The 23,622-nt window shown below is 43.8% G+C and overlaps 1 protein-coding gene across 1 annotated transcript in view; it reads right to left on the bottom strand.

Annotated features, from left to right (window-relative positions):
* Nucleotides 1-776: 776 nt before the first annotated feature.
* Nucleotides 777-23,622, bottom strand: part of LOC147112643 (adhesion G protein-coupled receptor F4-like) — a 158,378-nt gene continuing 135,532 nt past the window's right edge. The window contains exons 10-15 of the mRNA XM_085997110.1: nucleotides 22,091-22,264; nucleotides 10,571-11,947; nucleotides 8,732-8,773; nucleotides 8,587-8,643; nucleotides 7,899-7,965; nucleotides 777-4,504 (exon numbers count right to left, since the gene is read on the bottom strand). Of these exons, the coding sequence (XP_085853236.1) occupies nucleotides 4,434-4,504; nucleotides 7,899-7,965; nucleotides 8,587-8,643; nucleotides 8,732-8,773; nucleotides 10,571-11,947; nucleotides 22,091-22,264 (1,788 nt within the window). The 3' untranslated portion in view covers nucleotides 777-4,433. The remainder of the gene's footprint in view (nucleotides 4,505-7,898; nucleotides 7,966-8,586; nucleotides 8,644-8,731; nucleotides 8,774-10,570; nucleotides 11,948-22,090; nucleotides 22,265-23,622) is intronic.

Below are 23,622 nucleotides of genomic sequence, written 5' to 3'. Positions count from 1 at the left end.
GTACAGACCAAACATGCATTCTAGTATACTACTGTACATAGTCACGTAACTCAAATCACACACATAAAAGATCACGAACATTAACATTGAAGTGCCAGTCATTACATTTGCTGCACTAATTGCATGTAGTTTTTGTTTATTTATGTCACTCATAATCAACAATTTATATTCACACAGGTCACAAAGGCTTGTATCTAGCATTCACAAATATCATAAAAATATACAGATTGAAAAATGTTATATCATGTTAAAAATGAGCCATGAATAGGAACAAAGCACATTCACAACTGCCCTTTGTGATGGCTTCTCAATGTCAATTATATACAAACAACTTACATTCCACTCATAATAATATTGTTGTAAATATTCCCAGTCTTAAAACCAAAGCCACTTCCTAAAGATTCAGCCTTTTTCTAAGGTTTAAAGTATTATTTAACAGAAAATTGAAACGTACAAGTAATAAAAAGATTTTAACATTAGTCAAAAAGATGATTTTTAAATCATATATATGCTGCAACCTTATCGCATTAATTATTTCTTACGTTTTAACAATTGTACTTGCAGTACTTTAACAGAACACATTAAGTTTAGTTACATTAACTGTGAACAAATGTTAAATTCCTTTACAAAAAGAAAATACTGCAGAGGCTGGAAATTTGAAATAAAAACAGAAAATGCTGGAGATACTCAGCAGGTCAAGCAGCATCTGTGAAGAGAGAAACACTCTCTTCACAGATGCTGCCTGACCTGCTGAGTATCTCCAGCATTTTCTGTTTTTATGTTAAATCCCTTTATTTTGTGTTTCCTTTCATAATATATTTTATTCAACTTTCCTCCATGTCTTGGAGTTCACTGATCGTTTTGTACCGACCCTGCTCTTTGTTAGCTGAAAGTATCTCTAAGAAATAGTTTTTTTAGCCAATTTAGGTCTAGAATTCTACAGACCGACACAATCATATTACAGATGCCAATACATCAGCCACTCATGCAATTTGTCCATGTTAAATACAGAAGCATTACTGTTGGATGAGTTATCTTCAGCACCTGGGACAAGATAACTTGTCCACAACACTCAAAGGGCTAATGAAAAATCATATTGCAGTAAATGAGAAAACAAAATTAAAATCTTGAACTAAAACTTATGCATAAATATATTATCACTGTTCTTATCCAGCTATCACAAACTGATCAGAAGTTTAGATGCATTTAAGACATTTGTACTTTTTCCATACAGTCACAGAGCTCACACTGAAAATCTGAGATAAATATAAAGACGTCAAATTTCCTGTGGTTGTATTCTGCTAGCAGAAGTGGGGCTAAGCAGAGCTTCCTTCCAACCATGTTTGTGCTCCTAACACCAGCCTACTTTCTGAGGTTGGGCCATTTAAATATTTTGGGCAGGTGCAGGTGCCATTTGCAGCATGGTTGGAGTGCCCGCTTTATGTTTGGGCGGGTGCGTGTGAGGGGGAGGGAAGGGAAATCACACCTTGCTGAACTATAAGCGGCACGGAGACCAGCCCAACATTGAACACATCTTTTAGACATAGCCCAAGATACTGAATGGCAATAAACTGATCATTGTGCGATTTAAAGGTTTTAAAACCAACTTCTTAAAATTTAGATTGCCCCCAGGCCGTTAGCTGCACTGAATGCCAGGGACAGACTCCCTTGCAGCCAGCAGCATTAGGACATGAATGATGGGAGGTGCAATGTATGATGGATTTACTTATTTGTGTGGCATCGTAGTGTGCTGCCATACGTGAGCAGTCATATTATGCGGCTGCCCTCACTTCTGGCAGAAATTACGACAGGCAGATAAAGAGGCAGGGCCCCAACATGACCAGGTCCCAGTCAAATCCCTGAAGGACAGCTCTGTACCTTGGACCCCAATGTGTTACATCAGAAGCAGGTTTGCATCTATAACCATCTATTGCTAGGTTTCCAGACTCAACAATGGGGAGACATAGGGGGAAAAATTGGGTTGCTTTGTGCCTCCCGTTAGAGCCCTAAGAGGGCGCTAACGGGGCGCAAAGCAACTATCGCCCAGGCGTGGCGCCGTCCATGCCTCCCATGAAATTCAGTGGGAGGTTAGCGGCGGTGCTAACCGGTAGCGCCCCACGGTGCTGCGCCGCCGGCGATGACGTCATCACCGTGCGCAGTGCCCCAGCGCTATCTTCAGGAGCGCCCCCTGACTTACTGCGGGATGCTATGTCCGACGGGGTCAGGGGGGCCTACCTGCGGCCGGGGAGGCCATTTTTGTTGCTGGCCACCTGCCAGCGCTCCTGTCTCCGGCCTCCTGAATGGCCCCCTACCCCCCCCCCCCCGCGGAGTGCCAGCTGCGCTACAAGAGCTCCAAGAGCCCGGCACTCCCAATCCCCGGGGGCCCAGCTGGGCCCCGGGTAGCGCTGTGCAAGGCCCCTCCCCTTTAAGAAGGGGAGGAAGGCCTGCAAATCCGCGGCGCCCAAGAGGGATGTGGGGTGCTTCCAGTACCACCCCACTTCCCTCTTGAGGCGCAACCACTCAATTTCCGGTGCGGGTGCACTAATTTTTCCGGGGCGCTAAAAGTAGCGCCCCAGCGAAGTTAGTACCCCAAATGGGGCACTACTCAATTTTTAGGCTATAGAGCCCAGATGGAAGATGGCTGATCAGGGTGCCCAATATCCCAAGATGTGCTCCCAATTTGCGACTCTCTGAAACGGGAACACTAAACTGAAAATTTATCACAAGATGGTTTCCGATAGGGAGAGGAAAAAATTGGATGGAGATTGACCACAGGTTGCTTCTATTCATCTCCTATGGTCAGTTTTCATCAGCTAGAGTGTGGGTAAACTTTAATGAGGCTATGTTCCTATCGTGGTGCCTCAATCAATAGGAAGGCCTGGTCAGGATCAGAAGTCAGTATGCCTGATTCGCACTCCTGCTGATTTCTTGGCCGTTAAAATGAATAACCATAAAATTGGGAGGCCCATGAGGCAGCCTGCTAACTTCCACGCCTGTCTGACCTGTCCTCCTATCGAATGAGGCCCTGCATTGAACACGCTAACTCATAGAATTTACATCAGTGTGAGGAATGGAGAAACCCCTGAAAATAACAAATGCTTTAAAGCAAACAAAAAAGCTAAGATGTGCACTGGGGCAGGAGTAATTTGCATTAAATTTGTATTAAAGTTTACAACATTTTTATACTTTCTAGTCAGAGGAGACCCAGAAAAGGCCTCCTGATTGCTTCCTGAACACGATTCACAATTCAAGTAAAACTCTATGGGTAGATTTAATGAATTTTACTCCCGGTGTGGAGCATTCTAAGCCAGGAGGACAGTGCTGGAAAATCCTGTGGGGCCCACCGATCTCCCTATGAGTTCTCAATATGCACTCAAGATACAAGAGAGGGAGACTCACAATGGCTAGTTTAAATATTGGTAGGAACCTGGAAGCATGTCTGTGGAAGATGTTGTCTCAATTTGCAGTATTGTTCCAAGGACACAAGTAGTCCGCTGGCCATGCTTCATGTGTGAACCTAGACAGTGAGTGACAACAGGTTATTCAAACCTGGGGAGGGGTACCACTGCAAAGCCAGGTCCTGTCCTTACCCAGCATCCACACAAGCACACTTTCCAGCAGGAGTCAGTGAATGGCACTCAAAACTGGGAATCCTGGCAATTTATTATCCTCCTCTCTACCCAGGGATACCAAGGCCATTCCTATTACCAACCCTGCTGAAACTGACAAAGCTACCTGCATGGCTCAGTTCCACACTGACCAGTGTATTTACCAGCTAAGTTATTGAAGGAAGGTAACCCAGCACATTAGTTTCCTGAGGAAAGTTTCTGCAAAGTTCTCCATACTTCCAACAGAAAATCAAGCAAAATTTCAGTATCCCATCCTGATCTTACATTGTTGTGAAGGTTCGAAGCCCAAGAAGTTGTGAAACCCTAAGTAGACCTATAACAGGAAAAGGGGAATACACCTGGGGGTGGGGGCGGGTTGTAGAAGGGATGTTTACTCACAAAAACCAAACAGAATACAAAGTCACCCCTGTAAAATTAATTAAGACACTGTCTACATAACCAGGTTATTTGGTTTACTTATACAAGTGAGGTATCTACGACAGTAAATAAGTTCACTAATATTAGCACAACCTTATAATGAGCTGCATGACACTGCAGGCAATTGTCAACTATCAACTAATAATTTACCCAAAATGTTCTTCTCTTTCATTGATATGAATTATCGCCCCAGTGCGCAATGAAAAATATTTCTTACCCCATCAAATAAAGTAATGTATGTTAATGAGATGCCCAATGTGCCACACAGTTTTATACACTTTTAACAAAAGTAATCATTTCTAAAACAGCTTCTCATGGTGTAAATTGATTTTTTATCAGATCTTCTGCATCTGAAGAGGGTCAGTTTTATTTACTCAGCTCCAGCAGTTAATTCAGAGTAGAATAGTTCAGCGATTTGTTATCATTCGAGTGTAACTGATGAGTAAAATCGTAGCTTTCTGAAAGATCAGAGCAGGAGAAAAGTTAGAAAGAGTTGGAGTCTTGTAGCAACGCAGTATTAATGTGAATTTACTTACCTGGTCAGCTGTTTTTAATTACAGCATAGGGTTAGGCATCTACAGCAACTACAACTTGTATTTTTATAGCTCCTTTAGATGTAATAGAAGCATTTTACAGTGTTTGACAACTGGACACTGATCAGTGATGGGAGAAAGGCTAGGTAAGGTGACTGAAGATGTGGTCATAGTAATAGTTTATGAGGAGCTTTGCAAAGGGCAAGAGGTAACAAAGCAGAGGGCTTTGTGGAGAGTGCCTAAAATGTGGAGCTAGGAAAGCCGGAGGCTGTCACCTAATGGTGTGAGTGAAAAGGGAGCCAGTTTGAAGAGCAGAGAGCACATACTAGAATATAGGGCTGGAGGAGGTGGCAGAAGTAGGAAGAGGTAAGGCATTGCAGGGCAAACATTTTGAATTCAATGCATTGAGGAGTTAATTGAAGTTGGTAAGGGAGCAGGATACTTGGTGCAGGATAGGTGTTTCAGTTTACATAGGGTGAAATTTGGGTGGTTGGCGAGAGAGCACTGGAGTAATCAAGCTTGGAAATGAGCAACGATAGCAAAATACTGCAGATGCTGGAAATCCGAAATAACAACAGGAAATGCTGGAAAAACTCAGCAGGCCAGGCAACAGTCCGTAAGGATGACCCCGAGCTTCCGGTCGCCTGTCATTTTAATTCACTGCCCCATTCCCACTCAGATCTCACTGTACTCGGGCTCTTGCATTGTTCCACGGAAGCTCAGCGTAAGCTCGAGGAACAGCACCTCATCTTCCGATTAGGCACTTTACAGCCTTTCGGACTCAATATTGAGTTCAACAATTTCAGATCGTAACCTCGGCCCCTATTACATTTTTACTTATTTTTTATCCACACCTTTGTTTTGGCCTTCCCCCCCCCTTTCCTTTTTTTTCTCTCTCCCACATGGCAGCTGTCTCCCATTCTGCCAGAACATTTCACACCTAATCTAGAGCCGTCTTTTGTCTCCACTAGTCCTATCACCATCTCGTCTCGTTTTGAATACCTCTTAATGTCTCTTCACTTCTCTTTTGTTCTCTCCCAGCCCCCATACTGGCCTTTTAATCTATTTCATTTCCTGTGCTTCTTCAAAGGGTTTGACCCGAAACGTTGACTCTATTTTCTCTCCACGGATGTTGCCTGGCCTGCTGAGTTTTTCCAGCATTTTCTGTTGTTATTTTGGAAATGAGCAAGTCTTGACTAAAGTTTTTAGCAGTGTTGGGAGAGAGACAAGAGTGGAAGCAGCAAATACTGCCGAGGTGCAAATAGGCAGTCTTAATGTTGGATCGGATATGGGGTTTGAAATGCAAGTCAGGGTCAAATAGAACACTGAGGGTGTGCATAGTCTGGCTCAGCCTGAGCAATCTGCCAGGGGAGGGGGACAGAATCTAGAGCTAGAGGGCAGACTTTTTTTGGTGTAGCTGAACAGCAAGCTCTTGTTGAAAATCTTGTAGATTGTTACCCTCAGCTTGATGTTGAACAAGCAGTAGGACAACAAGCGGCAGCCCGAGACAACTGCAATACAGAAAGCCTTGGGCTCTGGCACTACAGCGTGCGATACCAACAAACACTTATCAACTTAATCAGAAATTCTTCTCTTTGCTAATACATTAGGGTTAGTTTTGTGAGGCTTTGCTTCCAACTTGGTGTTTTGCTAGGTGGCAATGCGAGTTGGGGATGGGGCTATATTACTATAGGGTCACTTCTGCAACCTGTGCTCGTGTATAATGAGGATCCCCACTGGGATCCTCACCCTGCAAAATTACCCATATTTATTTTTAATGGATTAGAACCTTCACTAAAATAGTGAAGAGAAGAATTATAGATGAAACTGCCAAGTGATTGTACATTAGATGGTGTCATTTTAGGGCCATGGAAACTGTGATCACCAACATGATATCATCATCATATAACTGACAATATTATTGCACATTGGATATAAATGTTGTAAACTAGCCCTTTGTTATGATGGCAATGCTCCATTAAGTAGAACCAATACTATTTGCACAAGATCATTAAAGCCAATCTTAATCCCGGGTTTTTTTTCCAGGTGATTTCAGGTTTTGTTTTTTTAACTCAAAAGCCAGGAGAGAATTAGGTGGGGTGGGGTGTGGGGAGCGATTGATGGCAAAAAAAAGGGTAAATTGAGAGAAAACCAGTAAAAATGTTTTTTGTGCAGATCACTAAAACTCAAGAAAACAATTGTCCCCAAGATCTAGGGCAAGGCTTGCAAAGATCTATTACTGTGAAGAATTTAACTGATAGACAAGAGACAGCTATAGGTGACAAATCATTTACTTATCAAACCTTTGCTCCATCAGACCCCATCAATGGAATTTCATTATGTATTTACTGTGTTTTCTCTAATTTTTCAATTTTTAAAAACATTCTATTCCACACATCCAATGCACATCACACTGATTGGCAGTATACTAAAAACTATCAATGTGCTTTTAAATGCATTGAATCCATCAACACTTTCTTATGCACTCAATAAAAATACAAGGTACACTGTCTGTAGGTTGCTTTATCTCAGTGTGGCCTAGCGGATGCTGGACGGGTGGGCAGTTAAAAACGAGCAGGTTACTTACCCGCTCAGCTCCCGGCCATTTCCGATTTCAACCTGCGGGATTTTGCAAACAGTTGAGGTGCTCACCTAAAGCAGGCAGGAGCCTCATAAATCTATGAAATTTGGCATCCTGCCATATCAATAGGACCTGATGGCAGTTTTAACCGGACCAAGATTAGCAATTTAAGCAGGGATGGCTTTCCTAATAGCCAGGAGCAGGTTTGAAAACAGAGAGGCCCTGACAGGTAAATCTAAAAACTTTCCTTTGTGAGGCAAGGAAGAGCAGGTGTGCTGCAGACTCGCGACCCTCGCCCCCCCCTCTCCTTCCTGATCTCAAGATCCCCCACCCCCCACACGCCGCCAGAAAACAGCCCCGACAGCCAATCCTGTACTCACTTGGTGTTGACAGGCAGTCCCTGGGCTGCGTGATTTTAAGCCGCTTCCTGCTGACTTCCTGCCTGGAACTTAAATGGGGCCCGGTCATTAAAATTGGCAGGACTTTATTCTGGTGCCGGGGTGGGGGTGGGGCGGGAAATTAACTCGCAAGTGCAGTTTCCTGCCGGAAATCTACTGTGAGTTAAAATCCAGACCCAAGACTGCCAATTTGATCATATAATTAATATACAGCAAAACACAAATTCTTTCACTTCAGTAATAACCATTAAATTACAGTTATTCATATAAATTAATTTTTTGGAGTAACTTTTATCCTGGAACTGGATCTATTTATGTTCAGTTTCATGGTCATACTTACGCTTTTTAGCAAAGAAACCATAATGGGGTTTTGAGAAAGACCTTGCAGTAGAAGTGCTCTGTACAGTCTGAAAAAGTAAATGCACAAGTATTAATGCATGAAGCGGCCTTTGTTTATTTATTTTTGACTTTTTTTTCTACTTTCTCAGTTCTCCAAGGAGTGATTCAAAAAGGATCAGTGCTCACTGGGAGCACATCTCAGGAAATTACCAGCACGCAGTCCAGAATTTCATGAGATTTTCTCCCTACAAGCACTGCTCCTTGCTGGGAACACAAGATTGTGGAAATTCTCTCTCAAATATCATACACTATTCCCAAGGAGCACCATCAGCAGACAACTTGCCGCCATGTCACTTTGATCCAGCCATCTGGAGTTTGAAAGTGGCATGGGGGCAGCTTACCCTTGAATTTTACTTTCTCCCCGATGGCAAGTGCTTCATTTTCACTTGACATATCACTTAGACAGGGCATCCCAAGATTGGCAATTCATCATTGTATAAAGAATCATGGGTTAGAGACAATAATATAGCCTCCATAGCTTAGCATTTTGCAACATCAACCCATTGTAGGATTGAAGGTTCCTGGGGAACACTATGGTTATTTCAGCATATTAATTACATTAAAACATTAATATATCATTTCTCTTTCAGATGCTAATGATCTGCTGTGTTTATTTTTCATAACCTTACCTTTGTTCGGGAAGAAAGTCTTCCCAATGAAAAGTTCTTCATTAAGGCTTCTCGTACCTAAGTTAATAGCAGAAGAAAGCATTTATTAGGTGAAGTGAAAATAGATTATGCTGGAAAACTGGTGGAAATAACACCTGTAGCTCACCTTACTATCCATGCATGTTCCAAAAATCAAAATAAAGAATCCCTAAAGAAAAGGAAGATATTCTTAAGTTAACAAATAGATCTTTAAGTAATTGCAAACACTTTTTAACATGCCATTAACTAATACAAAATGGCCATCTGCCAAATAGTTTACTCAGATTAAAATAGCTTTCAAAAGCAGAAGCTTTCTTCAACCAGTGATATCCAATACCATTGTTATCAGAGCTTAACTTTTAGATTGCTGGCAGGTCTGGAGAACTAACTTTTTCCCTGCCCCACGATGCTAAGCGTGATGCTGGGCCATTTTTGGGTCTGGACCCCGCCTACCTAAATCCCGCTCCCAGTTAAAATCTATACATTTCTTATGCAGAGGGTGTTCAGGATGATTAAAATTCTCATCCTTGTTTACAAAATCCTTGCTTTTGTACTCTATGGCCCCAATATTTATGGTGAGGTGAGGAGGGAGCAGGGGGGAGACTGTCAGCAGCCGGGAAAGGCGGAGAATTTAATACTCAGTTTCCTGCACCGCAGATGGCCAGATTAAAAAGCTGGCTGGCTGCCATGCGGAAAAACCTGCTGTACGACGCCGCAGCCGAAGACCGGTCTGGAGATTGTGGGGGGGGGGGGGGGGGAGAAATCACAGGGAGCTGGGTGTGGGGATCGCAGGGAGGAGGGTCTGGAGATTGCGAGGGGAGTACTCCCGAGCAGGGGTCTGGAGATGGCAGAGGCAGGGTCTGGAGATTGCTGGGAGGAGGGGGTCCAGAGGTCGCGGAGAGGGAGACTGGAGATCACGGCGAGCAGGGGGTCCGGTGATTGTGGGGAGGGGGTCCGGTGATCATGGCAGGTTACCTTGTGGGGTGAGGAGGAAGCACTCCTACTCCTCCTGGCCCACAAGAAGTGCTGGAAAAGCACTTACCTGCTGGATCTGGCAGTTCTTGTCTCCCTTTAGCTGCTGAGTTTCCCAAGCCCTTAAATCCAAATAGCTGCTAAAATATGAGGCAGCAGCCTCATTATCATATTATAATTACTGACCCACCTCTCAAGAGCAGGTTAGTCACCCGACCCCCAACCCACCCCAGTTAAACTGGAAGTAGCCATGTTCGCCAATGTTCTTTCAAGTGTATGATGTATGAAATTATACTCAATGTGGGACGACTTCCTCTGTGACCTAACTATGACAAAATTATATACCCAAAAAGTTCAAGATTTTGTCACGCATAATGCACAGAAGAAATCTTCCCCCAATATTCTAAATGGAGCCTCTATATAAAATCTTATCTATGTACAATTAGAATAACTTCTTTTGCCTACATTACAACAGTGATTACACTTCAAAAAATACTTCATTGGTTGTGAAGCACTTTGTAATGTCCTGACAATGTGAAAGGTGCTATATAAACAAGCCGCACATGGAATAGTGATACTCTCACTCATCTACTTATCATGAAAAATGGGCTGTCAAGAAAGCTGATTTTTCTGCTAAGCTTGCTCTAATGGGCTTATTTTTTGGTGGACTTTGCTTACTTCCAGATAGCTATAAATGTGCACATGTTAAGGAATTATCCATGAAGTAACTGAGCATGATAGCAAAATACAGCAGATGCTGGAAATCCGAAATAACAGAAAATGCTGGAAAAACTTAGCAGGCCAGGCAACATCCGTGGAGAGAGAAATAGAGTCAACGTTTCAGGTCAAAACCCTTTGTCAAGACTGAGTAACTGAGCAAGCAAGTAACTGAGCATGCTTAGTTGATGATTAGTGCGTTGTATGAATTCTACTGCATAAATGAGTTAACTAAGCAGTTATAAGACAAAAGTTATAAATCATAGATAATACATACCTGAAAAGCATTGAGAATTGTAAATATATAATGGAAAGCAATATCAGAATCCTCTTGAAAGGTCGGTATTCCAACTGCCCAGGTGAGACCGAGGATTGGGGTTAGTACAGCAATGCTTCTCACAACTTGTTTGAGCATTTCTCTCTCCTGATTATAGCCTCTGGGTTTATCCCCAATTGTTGGTCGCAGCAGCTTAAATATGACTACTATCAGAATAATGGTGTTGATTGCGATGATAGCCAATGCAGGTATAATAAATGCAAGTAGGGGGTACTCTTCCCTCCAGCCGAGCCAGCAGGCGTCTTCTCTTGTGTAATTGCTTTTTGGATAGGTAACTCCGATTGTGATGACTGAGATTATCAGTGGACTCAGGTAACCAATACTAAATGATATTCCCAACATACCTGACTTACTGAGATCATGGAAAGGGAAAAGCAAACGATACACAAGTAGTAGGCCCAGGGTTAACATCCAAAAAAATAAGGCCAGATAGAAAAAGTGAATGAAGAAAGTAGCAGCTACACAAGCATCTGTTGTTGGTTCCATAGATGAAGCCACAATGAACCATATATCAGCTACCAGCAGATTTACAGCAATGTTCAGAATTCCAACATGGCGAATATATGAGGTTTTATTTTTGGTCACGTACTTCCACACTATGGCCTCTATAATAATGGTGATTAGTAAACTTCCTAGTGATATGGCAACTCCAATTTTGGTTATGTAATCCAAAGCTGCGTCATCGTAAGAAACAGGGGACATTAAAATAGAAAAGGATGTCAAGTGCTCACAGTTGCATGTGATATTTTCTCCGTTATGTTCAGGCGTACAGCCAGTGTTATTCCATCCACCATTGCCACTAAAATCCCAAAACGCGCACATGGCAGTGTTGAAATCAAGTGAGGCATTTCTTGGTGCGAAGGTCATGTTAATGTGAACAGGATTCTTAACGCTTAATGTTATTGTCACAACAAGACCATTAATTGAAAAGGTGTCACCAAAGTTTGTATTATTGGGTAAAATATCAATCCATGTTGGATATGCAATACTGGTAACTGTGCCATTTTGTGCGTTTTTCAATTCATCAGTGTCAATGAATATATTAGCACTTAAATTGGAATATCCCGTAATGTTAAAATTATCAAAGGTTACATCAATAGAGTTGTTGCTTTCAGGAACCAGTCTAATAGCTCTGAGCTTAAGATTGTCTGCGTTGATGATTAAACTGTTGTTCTCCAGATTGAGACGACCAGTAAACCTTTCCACTGACTGTAATAATTGAGAACTAAGGTTACTCTCATTTGTTGTGCTAGTGAAAATTTTCCATGTATTTACTGATGCAGAAGCGATCACAGCGCTTACAGTTTGCAAGAAATTCTGAAAAACACAAAAGAAAGCTTTATTAATCAAATGTTCAAATTCAATTCACAGAAAATCAAATATTTTTGGAATCAGAAAATGGCCAAAAGATTTGGGCTAGAACATACAAAAATGACGGGCAGGAAAAGACCTACTGGTCCATTAAGCCTGTCTCACACTCATGATGCCTGGAGCAAATTGTCTAGGCCCTTACTACCCCCAACCCCCTGCGCAGCCATGTAATCTCCTGGGAGAGATATAAAACCAGAAAAACCCAGGGCCAATAAAGTAAAATCAAAATCTGGAAAATTCCTCTCCGACCCCCTCAGGTGATTGAAACCAGTCCAGGAGGTCCCTTTGACCATATGTACCTTAACTGTAAATCCACTTACCCTTGATACTATGTGATCTCTGCCCCAGCCAAGAACTGGTGCAGTTCCCTCTTGAAGGCTTGCAGAGAGTTAGCAAAAACCACACAAGTCGGCAACGCATTCCAGATGTTCACTGCTCTCTGGGTAAAGAACCACCTGACATCGAGCCTATTCCTACTTCTGTGTAGTTTAAATGCATGCCCCCAAGTCCTCCCCAATCTGTCAAACTGTAATAATCTATCAATGGACACACCTCTATCACTTCCCCTCTTAAGTCTACGCAGCTCTAAAGTAAATAGATCCAGATCTTTAAGCCTATCTGAGTAATTAAGGTTCATTAAGCTAGGGAACATTCTTATAGTTTTCTTCTGAACCTTTTCCAATGCTAGTATATCACAAACCATGTGAAGGGACCAGAACTATCCAGGTTGCTCCAGATGCAGTCTAACCAATGTCTTATATAATGATAGAATGATATAATTTGATATGTACTGAATGGTTCTATTAATACAACCCAATACACTGTTTGTTTTGGCTACAGTGGGCTACAGTGTCTCTGCATTGGTTGTGAACTTTGAGTGATCTGTGCATATACAGCCTTTTCTCTTTCAACTGCTTCCAGTATTGTTCTCTATAAATGATAAGTATATTCTATTTTAGTCCTACCCACATGCATCACACTGCATTTAATCTAGGTTAAATTGTGTGCTCTGTCACTGTGCAACACCCTTCTCTCTTCTATGGTTGCCTCTGCCAGATCCTACAGTGGAAGACATTCTTGAGAGGTGGCACAAAATCTCATGTGAGCCATCCATTACAGCCACCTGACAGTCAACTCAGTGAGGTCAGCACTTTGCTACTTACCTGCTGCTGTCCCCGCCTGCTGCTGCAGTCTCCAGTCAGACGTGGCTTTTTAATGGCTGCACTCTCATTTCCAAGCAACCCCAGCACAGCACTTCAGTTTTACATGGGGCTTGCACTCCAGATCCACCAATGGATATTTAAGTGAGCTGCAGATGATCAGCAGGTGCAAGTCCTGGCCCAGTGGGACAAAACCAGCATAATTGGCCCTGTTGAATTTGGGGGCTATTACCCCTTGAATTGTAATTATAATTCAGTGACCTTTGTGCATTATCACACTAAAATGGAATATGTCAAGCATTACTCAAACTCCCTGTCAGGCTATCACATGCCCCGTAGAAGCTATATTGCTCTTTCCTTTCCGGTTTTCTCCTGTATCCAAGAACATCATTTCACACTGGAGTATGAGGGTAAATTCACCACTCTCCTGCTCCCATGTGGGAGCTTTATTCGAAAACAATGTGGGTCATAGAGCTGGAATGCAGTATTGTAGCCATATATCTGAAATGCAGTCCCTTTAAGCATGACTCCCTACTGATAGTGTGGGATCATTGAATTTACACTGTGATTTCACAGCAGCCCTCATGAGCCTTTACCAAGTTATCGTTATTTATGTTTTAGCTGGAAATTGAGTTTCAATGAGCTACTTGTTCACTTGATTCCTCACAACTGAACCCAACACTATTAGTTGTGGTTCAAATCGGTTAGGATAGACAGCTGTTGAGGGCTGAGTTAACTACCCCAACCAAAGCCAAATACTGCAATGGTGGAGGTAAACTAATCACCTGAGCTTCAGCTAAAGGCCTGGTGCTGGCAATAGTTGATGCATTAGTTGATTAGTGGTAGCGAATTCCACATTCTAAACACACTCTGGGAAAAGTAGTTTCTCCTGAAATCCCTATTGAATTTATTAGTGATCATTTTATATTTACAGCCCTAGTTTTGGTCTTCCCACCACAAGTGGAAACATTGGCCTAGAAATTGCAGTAGGCCAGAAACCTGCCGGTGCCACCATGGGCCGTAGTTAACGGCTGCCTGAAATCATAGTGCAGGCAGCATCGGTATTTTGGTGCTGCCTGCTAATTTAAATAAGCGCCGTGCTATACCTACCATGCAAGACTGGTTTTCTGGTGCTACTCTCAGCAGGAGGCCCAATGTTGCGTGGCTGTAGCATCCCTGAGCAAGAGCAGCGTCATCTTAAAAAGCAGTGTCGGTCCCTCAAAGGGGAACTGCCTTGTAAAATGAAAAAATTCCAAAAAAATTTAAAATAGGCACTTAGAGCTCAACTGGCTTCAGCACTAACACAAATGGTTCAACAAGCCAGGGAAGGGGTACCCAGGGTGTAAAGTTTGTGGGTTGTGCAGTTAATTACGACACAGACTTCAGGAGTAACATACAACAGGACTTTACTATTCGAAGGTCAGGGCGAATCTGCCCTATAAATCATGCCACAGCACTTATATACCGGTGTGGTCACCGTCGGTATTACCGTATACAGAAGCCAAACAAGTAGTGCCACACCTAAAATAGTTCTCTTAAAGGTGAACAGTTACATACAATAGTCTCTTAAAGGTAGACGGTTACATACACTACAATCCTCCCTTTTTAGTTTACAACATACTATTTCTCATTAACATACGTATATTCAACTTCAGGTAAACAATTTACAGATATAGTCTCTGTGGGAAACAGTTCACAGGTTCAGTCTCTGTGGGAACAGTGTATAGATTCAGTCTCTAGTCTTGACTCGGTCCGAACAACATCGCTGTGGTGTAGCCGGTTCACATTGCTAGCGTGACTCCTCCACTAGTCTTCCCCTTGACGTAACAGCTTGAACTCCCGTCCTGCTGAACCAGCAATGCTGACTTTTACAAACAGCTGTATTGCCTTGGTAATTTTTCCTTACTTTCCAACTGATTTATCTCCCTTTGTAGGGCCCACGTGCATGATCTGGTAGGAGTGATAATGATTTTGATGGTTATCATCTTCTGCTTCTTCTTTTTCTTTTCTGCTTCTTGGAGACTCTCGGGGCTCCCTTATCAGCTGCCAGCTGTAGCGCCACCATCTCTCTATGTTCCTTAGACTTTAAGTGCTTCATCCTGATTTCTGCACTTTGGGAGTTTTCATCACAAGCTGGGCAGACCAGATCCTCGCAATATTCAGTGTCACTCAACAGGTCATGGTAATATTCGGTGTCGTCCTGAGCTAGTCTAGCGAGAGGGCCTGCTACTTCTTCCGTACCCAACTGGACGTTAGCCGACTGTTGTTCCCTCCCTAGACATCTTTCCTGAAGAGACTTCTTCATGCGTTCATATTCATCCCGCTCTTCCTGGGTTTCCTGCAAATCCTTCACTAATGACCTCGTTTGTGATTTCAATACTTCCCCTTCCCTCGGGGATTGATTGATCAGGCTATTCAATCCTTCTACTGGAGCAGCTGTTTCAACATTCTGCTGTTCACATTGACGTGATTCAGCGTACTTTTGGCATCCCTGTAAAATCTGTGTTGCAGCCTCAGCTATTTCCATAACTTTTGAGAGCTCCGAACTCCTTCCCTTTGAAGATTGAAGCTCGTGTTCAGATTGTTCCCATTGTAGAGTCTTGTCCTTCAGCATATGAAGGAGTTGGCTGACCGTTAACTCTTCCACGGGAACACTGTGGGTCAGAGTCTTCTCCATTTCATCCACCTTTTCCTCCAATGCTTTCACCTTCTTTTCCTCTTGTACTTTGGCTTCCAGCGCTCGGAGAAGTTGCGCCTTGATGCTCTCTAGCTCATGTTCAGAGGCCATTCTTACAGTCTCTGTGTTTCTTACAGTTCCCTTTTCTTCCACTGAACGGATTCCCAGTTGAATCTGTTCTTCAAGTTGTTGAATCTCGGTCATTGCCGCCCCATATTTGTCTTGGGTTTCCTTTAATATTTTTATGAGTTCTTGTACATCTTGTCTTTCAGGTTCTGCCATGTCTTTCACCTCTAATTTCTCATCTATGGATGGAACTTCTACCGATGAGTCTGTCTTGGCCTTGAGCTCATCAAGAATTTCCTGCAGCCTTTGGACTTCTTGCTCATGTTCAACCTTCAGTTGCTCATATGCTTCCACTGAAACTAGCTTTTCGGAGATTGCCGAGTTAACCCCTTCCAGAATTGTAGCCTGGGCCTGTTCATACTGTTCTTTCAACTTCTCACACTCTGCTTGTAAGGAGTCGTAGAGAAGAACTGGAATAAAATCCTGGCTTCCTGAAGATTCCTCTTCATTTGCTTCTTCCTGCAAATATTCTAACTCCTGAACAGCATAAGGGAGATGTGATCGGTAATTGGTCACGATGGCTCTATGGTCGCTCTCTGCTTGAGCTAGCTGCTTCTGTTGTCTTTCCAGATTCTCCCATTCGGTGTCATAGAACTTTTTCATTGTTTTCATCTCTTGTACGAGACGGTAACTCAATTGTTCTAATTGTTGTCGTAATTTGAAATAAGTTTGAGTCTGAGCTCGGTGTTCTTCCGTCATGGATATGTCCGTAACTTGAACAGGCTCAGAATTTTCTGTCGAACTAGGTTGTCGTTGTTCGGTGGAGTTCTGTTCTGAAACTTTGTTCTTCTCTGGAGCATAAGCCTTTATGCATGCCTTCGTTTTTCCAACCTTCGTCGGCAAGTCCATTTCAGCCTTGTCTTTCATATTTGGGTTGGTCTTATCGTCATCCATTTCAGAATCTGAGCTGATTGTCTGCACCGAGTCCTCACTCATTATGGCTTTTAAATAGTGCCATTCCATGTCTATTTTCTTGATCCACTCCCGTCCTAGAAGTGGTGGTCCTCCCTCATGTAGTACGTATAAGTTCATTCTTGGGTGTTCTTTACCCCTATCTCTCACTTTGACTCTTATCTTTCCCATGGGGTATACTTTATGCCCCGTGTATGTCTGCAATATGAACTTGGTATCTCTTAAGGGTATATGTGAGAATAGCCGGTGGTAATCCCTTCGATTTATGACTGATAGAGCTGATCCAGTGTCCAACTCCATTTTCACTTGGATTCCAGCTATTTTTAGCATGACCCAGATAGTTTGTAGGTCAGCTTCCTTACTCACATTGTGAATTCTCAGACTACCCAGCTCCTGGCCGTTTGGGTCTGAGTCTGAATTCTGTTCGTCTGAACTCTTCTCAGCCACCTTGTGTACCTTGTTGTACTTTTCCTGTGATGGCTTCCTTTGGTTGTTGGTCCTTTGGTTGTTGGTCTTCTTCCCTGACCGGCATACCTTAGCTATGTGACCCAGTTTGCCACATTTCCTACATTCCTGGTTCTTAAACCAGCATTGGTTCTGGTCGTGTGTTGTCTTCCCACAACGATAGCATTTTGTTGTTGTCGAGGTAATTTGATCCAGACTTAGTGCTGCTGTCTTTAGCTGCGTTTCCGCAGTTCCCTTCGCTGCAGCTTCGTGCGATGCTGCAATAAGGACAGCCCTGTCAAGTGTAAGGTTGTTCTCTTCGAGTAGTCGCTTTTGCGTTCCTTCCTTTGCCAACCCGCACACGAACTTGTCTCGCAATGCCTCTGTCAGATTCCCTCCAAACTGGCAGTATTTCGCTAGTCTACGCAGTTCGACCAAGTATTCTGCGTTGCTTTCGTCTTTCCGTTGCGTTCTTGCATAGAATTTGAATCGTTCCGCCAACATCAACGGTGTAGGGTTCAAGTGGTCCTTCAGAACAGCCACAATATCATCGAAAGTCTGATCCGCCGGTTTAGCCGGTGCTAGTAGATGCTTCAAGAGCCCGTATGTCTGTGCGCCCATCGAGTTCAGCAAGGTTATAGCTTTGTCATCTTCTTCTATTTTATTGGCCTCACAATAGATCTCAATGCGTTCCACGTACGTGGCCCAGTCTTCTACCTCGGAATTAAAATCGTTGATGTTACCACGCTTAGGCATCTTCCTCTCTTTGGGAACACAAGTATTTCTTTAAATTATTATTTCTTTTTTTTTCCTAAGATGGCGGTTTTCCCGCGAAAATGGCGGTTTCCCGCTCTTATCTTCTCTCCCCACCCACTTCAATGGCGGTTTCCCGCTTCTGTCTTCTTCCCCGCCTAATGGCGGCTTCCCGCGTTTCTTCCCTGGCGGGAGGGGTACACTTTCCCCACGGGCAACGGCCGCTGGCTTTCAGGTTCACAGCCTGCGCGTCGGCTTCAAGGCTTTCCCTTTTTTTTTTTATTTTATGGCAGGGCGACCGGCTCTGGGTACCCCGTTGACGGCGAACAGGTTCAGCCACTGGGCTGGCTCTCGCACAGTTCCCCTTGCTCGGCTCTGTCTCTCTCCCGCTCGCTCGGCTCTACCGGCGCTGGTTACACCCCGTTGACGGAGGACAGTTCAGCCGCTGGACTGGCTCTCGCGCAGTCTCTCTTGGTCGGCTCTGCCTCTCCCGCTCGCTCGGACCCCAATCGCGCCTCCCAGCCCTCTCGCAGTCCGGTGCTTCTCTCCCCGGCTGCGGCTGAGTTTCTCTCTTCCCGCGCCTACGCTCCCGGTCGCAGCGCTTCGTGGCTTCGGTCACCGCCCGGCTTTTCCCGCCGGTCACGGTCTCTCACGACGCCGTTGGACCCGACTTTTTGTCCGGCTCCTTTTCCCCCTCGACCGTGGTCGAGTGCCCAGCCCTTATCCTCCGGCTATTCTTTTCACTTTCCCTTACTCACAGTCACCGTGGCAGAAGGGACAGTCAGTGCCTGTTGCTGATGGAAGTTTTTGTCGCTAAAGTCTTCCTCCTTTCTATTGCTGCAGCCTTGAGTTTTCTCCCAGCCGAATGACGAGGGCGGTTACCTCTTTTCGACGCTCTTTCGTTGCTTTGAAATTATTGTTGCCGCAGGGTACGATCGGACTCGTCGCCACTGTAAAGTCTGTGGGTTGTGCAGTTAATTACGACACAGACTTCAGGAGTAACATACAACAGGACTTTACGATTCGAAGGTCAGGGCGAATCTGCCCTATAAATCATGCCACAGCACTTATATACCGGTGTGGTCACCGTCGGTATTACCGTATACAGAAGCCAAACAAGTAGTGCCACACCTAAAATAGTTCTCTTAAAGGTGAACGGTTACATACAATAGTCTCTTAAAGGTAGACGGTTACATACACTACACAGGGTTTTGCATGCAGCACTTCAGCTTTGTGCCAGGGGTCAACACTCTACCCACAGGGGCCAGGAGGCCCTCCAGAAAGAACGATGTGGGACCAGATCACCGAGGCCATCACCACCAGCAGTGCCACCCCCACGACCTGGCTCCAGTGCCCAAAGAAGCTTCATGACCTCAGACCACTGGTCAAGGTCAGTGAATGCATCTTCAAAAGCCGTCTCCTACTAACTGCATCGCTAGCCTCACACGCTACTCATTGCATGACCTCGCACATCCCACCCCACCCCCGGCCATCACTCATCTACCAACAATATATTCCAAACACGAGGCACACCTCAAATTCCTAGCTTCACCTCACCCCCTTGGAGGAGATGATGCTGGCCATTCTTGGCAGGAGCATGGCTGAGCCCTTGGCCAGCAGTGGGCCTGAAATAATACAAGATGCTGGTATCCTCATTCTTTATCACATCCCATTTCCCCCTCATCCCACAATATCTTCTGATTTACAAGGTGCACATGTTGGAAGCATGCAGTTCTTGCTTTCCCGACCTCCCCTCTCCACAATTCCACCTTTATGCCTTCCTATTTCACACACCCAAGAAATCCAGCCTGCCCAGTCAGTGGTTGGCCAAGAAGAGGGAGAGGGAAGAAGAGGGAGAGGAGGAGAAGGAGGGGAAGGAGGAAGGGGAGGAATGAGGAGGAGGGGGAAGGAGGAAAGGGAAAAGGAAAAAGTGGAAGAGGAGGAGGAGGGGAAGGCGGAGGAAGAGGAGAAGAAGAAACACCGTCGCTCGATTTCACACTCCCAGCCATCAACTCTGAGGTCATCCTGCAAGGCCATCTACAATGTTCCCCACTGAAAGTCAGCAGCCTTCCACCAGCCATGCTGCAGCTACTGGGGTAGCATTGCATGACAAAGGCACACACAAGATATTCACTAAGGGAATGCACAAGGTGATTAACTGATTTCTTGATGTCATATGGATAGATAAAGTTGGATTGGAAAGTTTGCTTTGTGGTGGCTGTTCTTTCAGCATTGTGGCCAAGAGGACGCTGTGATGGTTAATAACAGAGGGAAGTTAAGGTGTGGGGCCAATGTTGAAAGGGGAATTGGGGCTGTGGTCACTGGTACTGCAGGTGGATGATTCCATCCCGGATATTCCGGCCAGAAAGAGGCTGTCTGGGTTGCATCCTTCCTTTCACTTCCTCTTCTGCGTCTTCCTCTTCAGCGCCTTCCTCTTCCCTCTGCCAGCAGATGCTGGAAATTTGAAATAAAAGCAGAAAATGCTGGAAATACTCAGCAGATCAGGCAGTATCTCAACATGAGATGTGAACTCTGTTTCTCTCTCCATGGATGCTGCCTGACCTGCTGAGTATTTCCAGCATTTTCTGTCTTCTTAGAGGCCTTCCTTTACCATCCAAAGCCTCGCAAGCATCCAGCAGCACTCGCTGCACACTTTAAAAACTTTTAACATCTATTGCGCCAAGCCACTACTTCAATAAAAAATGTAAAAATGTCCAAAAGCTTAAATCCAAACTTACCTGAAAGATGTGTGTGTCCATTTAAGAAGCGCTGACAGCATCTCTGTAGGTCTGCTTTACACACGCTTTTCTGAGCGTGGTAAACGCAGCAAAAAGGGCGAAGTTTGCAGAGGTGGCGTCAGTCGGCGTTGCACACCGATTGACGTCACTCTCTGCTGATTTATATTTCTAGGGCCAGCACTGCAATTTTTTTTCCCAAAATGGGCCTTAATGGCCAGCGATAAGTCTGCAAATTTTATGGCCCTGTTCTCTACATCTACACTATCAAACCCTTTCATAATCTTAATGTCTTCCATCAGTTCACCCCTTAGCCATCTCTCTTCTAGAGAAAAGAGCCCCAGCCAGTTCAATCTTTCCTGACAGCATGCGCTGCATCCAGATCGCATCCCAATTCCGTGCCATCCAACTTCTAGACTGTTGTGTCTAGTTTCAAGTTCTTTTCCCTGGTTCTATATGGTGTAGTTGAATGAAGCACAACCTGTGAATCTGTCATGAGGCTGTTTTGGGAAAAATGCTTCCAACTTGTATTTGATTCAATGTTGTTGAGGTTGAAGTGTTTCTTATTGACCTGGATCCCAAGCACTCGGATGAACCAAATTTGGACATTCTGTAGGTCAAAGATTCCTTTTCAGCAGCTTAGGCAATTTCCAAGCCTTATAGCTAATCTTCAAGCAAGCCTTATGTGGAAAAATAATGATCAGAATCAAGACTCCTTAGGAAGAGATCTGTTAGCAAGCCAAAAAAAACTCACACATCAGCTGGAGTCTCACAGCTAAGAATTGGATCACATACCTCCACTGCACTAGTAAATTGTACCTTCACAGTTTCTGTTACTTGTGCATCAAATGTAAAAGAGAGTCCCCTCAGTATATATATTGTAAAAGAAGAAGCATATGACAATCATCCAAACCTCGAAAGAGTACTCCTACTGCACCACTGTGAAACTTTTTTTTATTTTTCACACAACCCATGCTGTAGAAGCTCTAAGAGAGATGCTAGTCTCAATTTATGGGCACTTTGGGCAAACGGATGCTATAAACTAGGTTAAGGCCTGCCCAAACTCATTTCCTTACAGCCAACAATCTGTGGATTTGAACCAGGTTACGGAGGTGAAAGACAAACTTCATCACCCAGTGTTGTTACAGAGAAGAAAATAGGATTCTATATGCAACACATTCAACGTTCACCTTGCTAAACTTCACTATCACACAAAAGAGACATCATACAGAAAAATGCTGTAGTCGGCTCGAGACTGTTCCTGGCAGATACTTGTTCTTACCTCCATATCTGTTTCGTCAACAGAGATATTTACATTTGAAAATGTTGTCAGAATGCCAACCACAGCTTGGACATTTCCAGGGGTGGTTATATTCTCCTTAACTATGGCTGTGGCGTTGGTTAACTGCTGAAGAAGACTGGAAAAATTCTTTGCCAAATTGCTGGAGTTTGTCTCCTGAAAAATGAAATTAGAAATGATTACAAGAACATATGAAATTGATGGAAAAGCTAAGCTGGTAAATCGTGCGTGTTCCGTGCAGTCATGGTGTAACTGACCATCATGATCCCCAATGCACTCTCCAGCCCACCACCCAACAGCTGCATAATCTCCTAGGAGAGGCAAGAAAACAGGTTTTTCAAAACCCTACACCAATTCAGGGGGGGAAACGTCTGGGAAATTCCTCTTTGACCCACAAAGGCAACCAAAATTAGTTCCAGGAGAGCACAGTGACTGTGAGAGTCATCATCCAATATTCTACCTTCCTTTTTGTATGCTGCAATATCAGCCACAGTGAAGAGTTCATCCCTTTTGAATGCTTGCAGCGAATCCGCACTCACTCTACAAGCTGGTAACTTGCTGCAAAGATTGATGCCCCTCTGCGAAAAGAAAAACCTCCTGACACCTAATCTAATTCTATGTTTATGTAACTTATATGCATATCCCCACGTTCTCCCTAACCTATCTAATTCAAATAGTCTATCCACATGGTCACATTCTAGTCCCTTCATTATTTTAAACATCTCAATCAAATCTCCCCAAAATGTTCACTTTTCTACAGTAAAAGGACTCAGCTCTCTAAGCCTCTAAGTTAACTAAAGGTTTTTTTTAAAGGGGAAATATTTGCAGGGCAGGGGAGTGGGACTAATTGGATAGCTCTTTCAAAGAGCCATTACAGGCACGATGGGCTGAATGGCCTTCTTCTGTGATGTATCATTCTATGATTCTATGCATCAATCTAATGGCCCTCCATTGAACCTCTACTCACGCCTTTATATCACCCATCATGTGAGGGACCAAAACTGGACACAATATTCTAGATAAGGCCTGACCTAGGTCTTATACAAAGACAGTACACTGATTTTTAGTTTTATATTAGATCATTTTAGCAATGCATCCTAATACTTTATATGCTTTAGCTATAGTCTAGCTGTATCAGTTGTAAGGTTTTAGCGATGTGTGTGCTTATAACACCTAGGTCTTTTTCCCACTCAACATTTGTTGCATGGTATACATATGCTTGGCATTTGCCCTACCTACATGCATAATATTACATTTACCGGTATTCAATGACATCTGCCAAACACAGGCCCATTCCCCCATTGCATCTGGATCTGATTGCAGTCGTTATTTTTTAACATCCATTTGTCTCATTCGCGAACTGGCAACAAGTTCCCCCCAAGCCTTCATCCAGATGATTAATATAGATTGTGCAGACCAATGTTCATAACACTGATCCCTGCAGGACTCCATTCATAACCAGTCTTCACACAGAACTACTACCATTAATAACAATCTTCTGCCTAAAAGATGCA

This window comes from Somniosus microcephalus, chromosome 9 (genome assembly GCF_052327205.1).
Source record: "Somniosus microcephalus isolate GS21.2 chromosome 9, FLI_Smic_1.0, whole genome shotgun sequence".
Lineage (NCBI taxonomy): Eukaryota > Metazoa > Chordata > Chondrichthyes > Squaliformes > Somniosidae > Somniosus > Somniosus microcephalus.
Note: the sequence above shows the minus strand (reverse complement) of the source record. Positions and strands in the feature narration are given on the sequence as shown.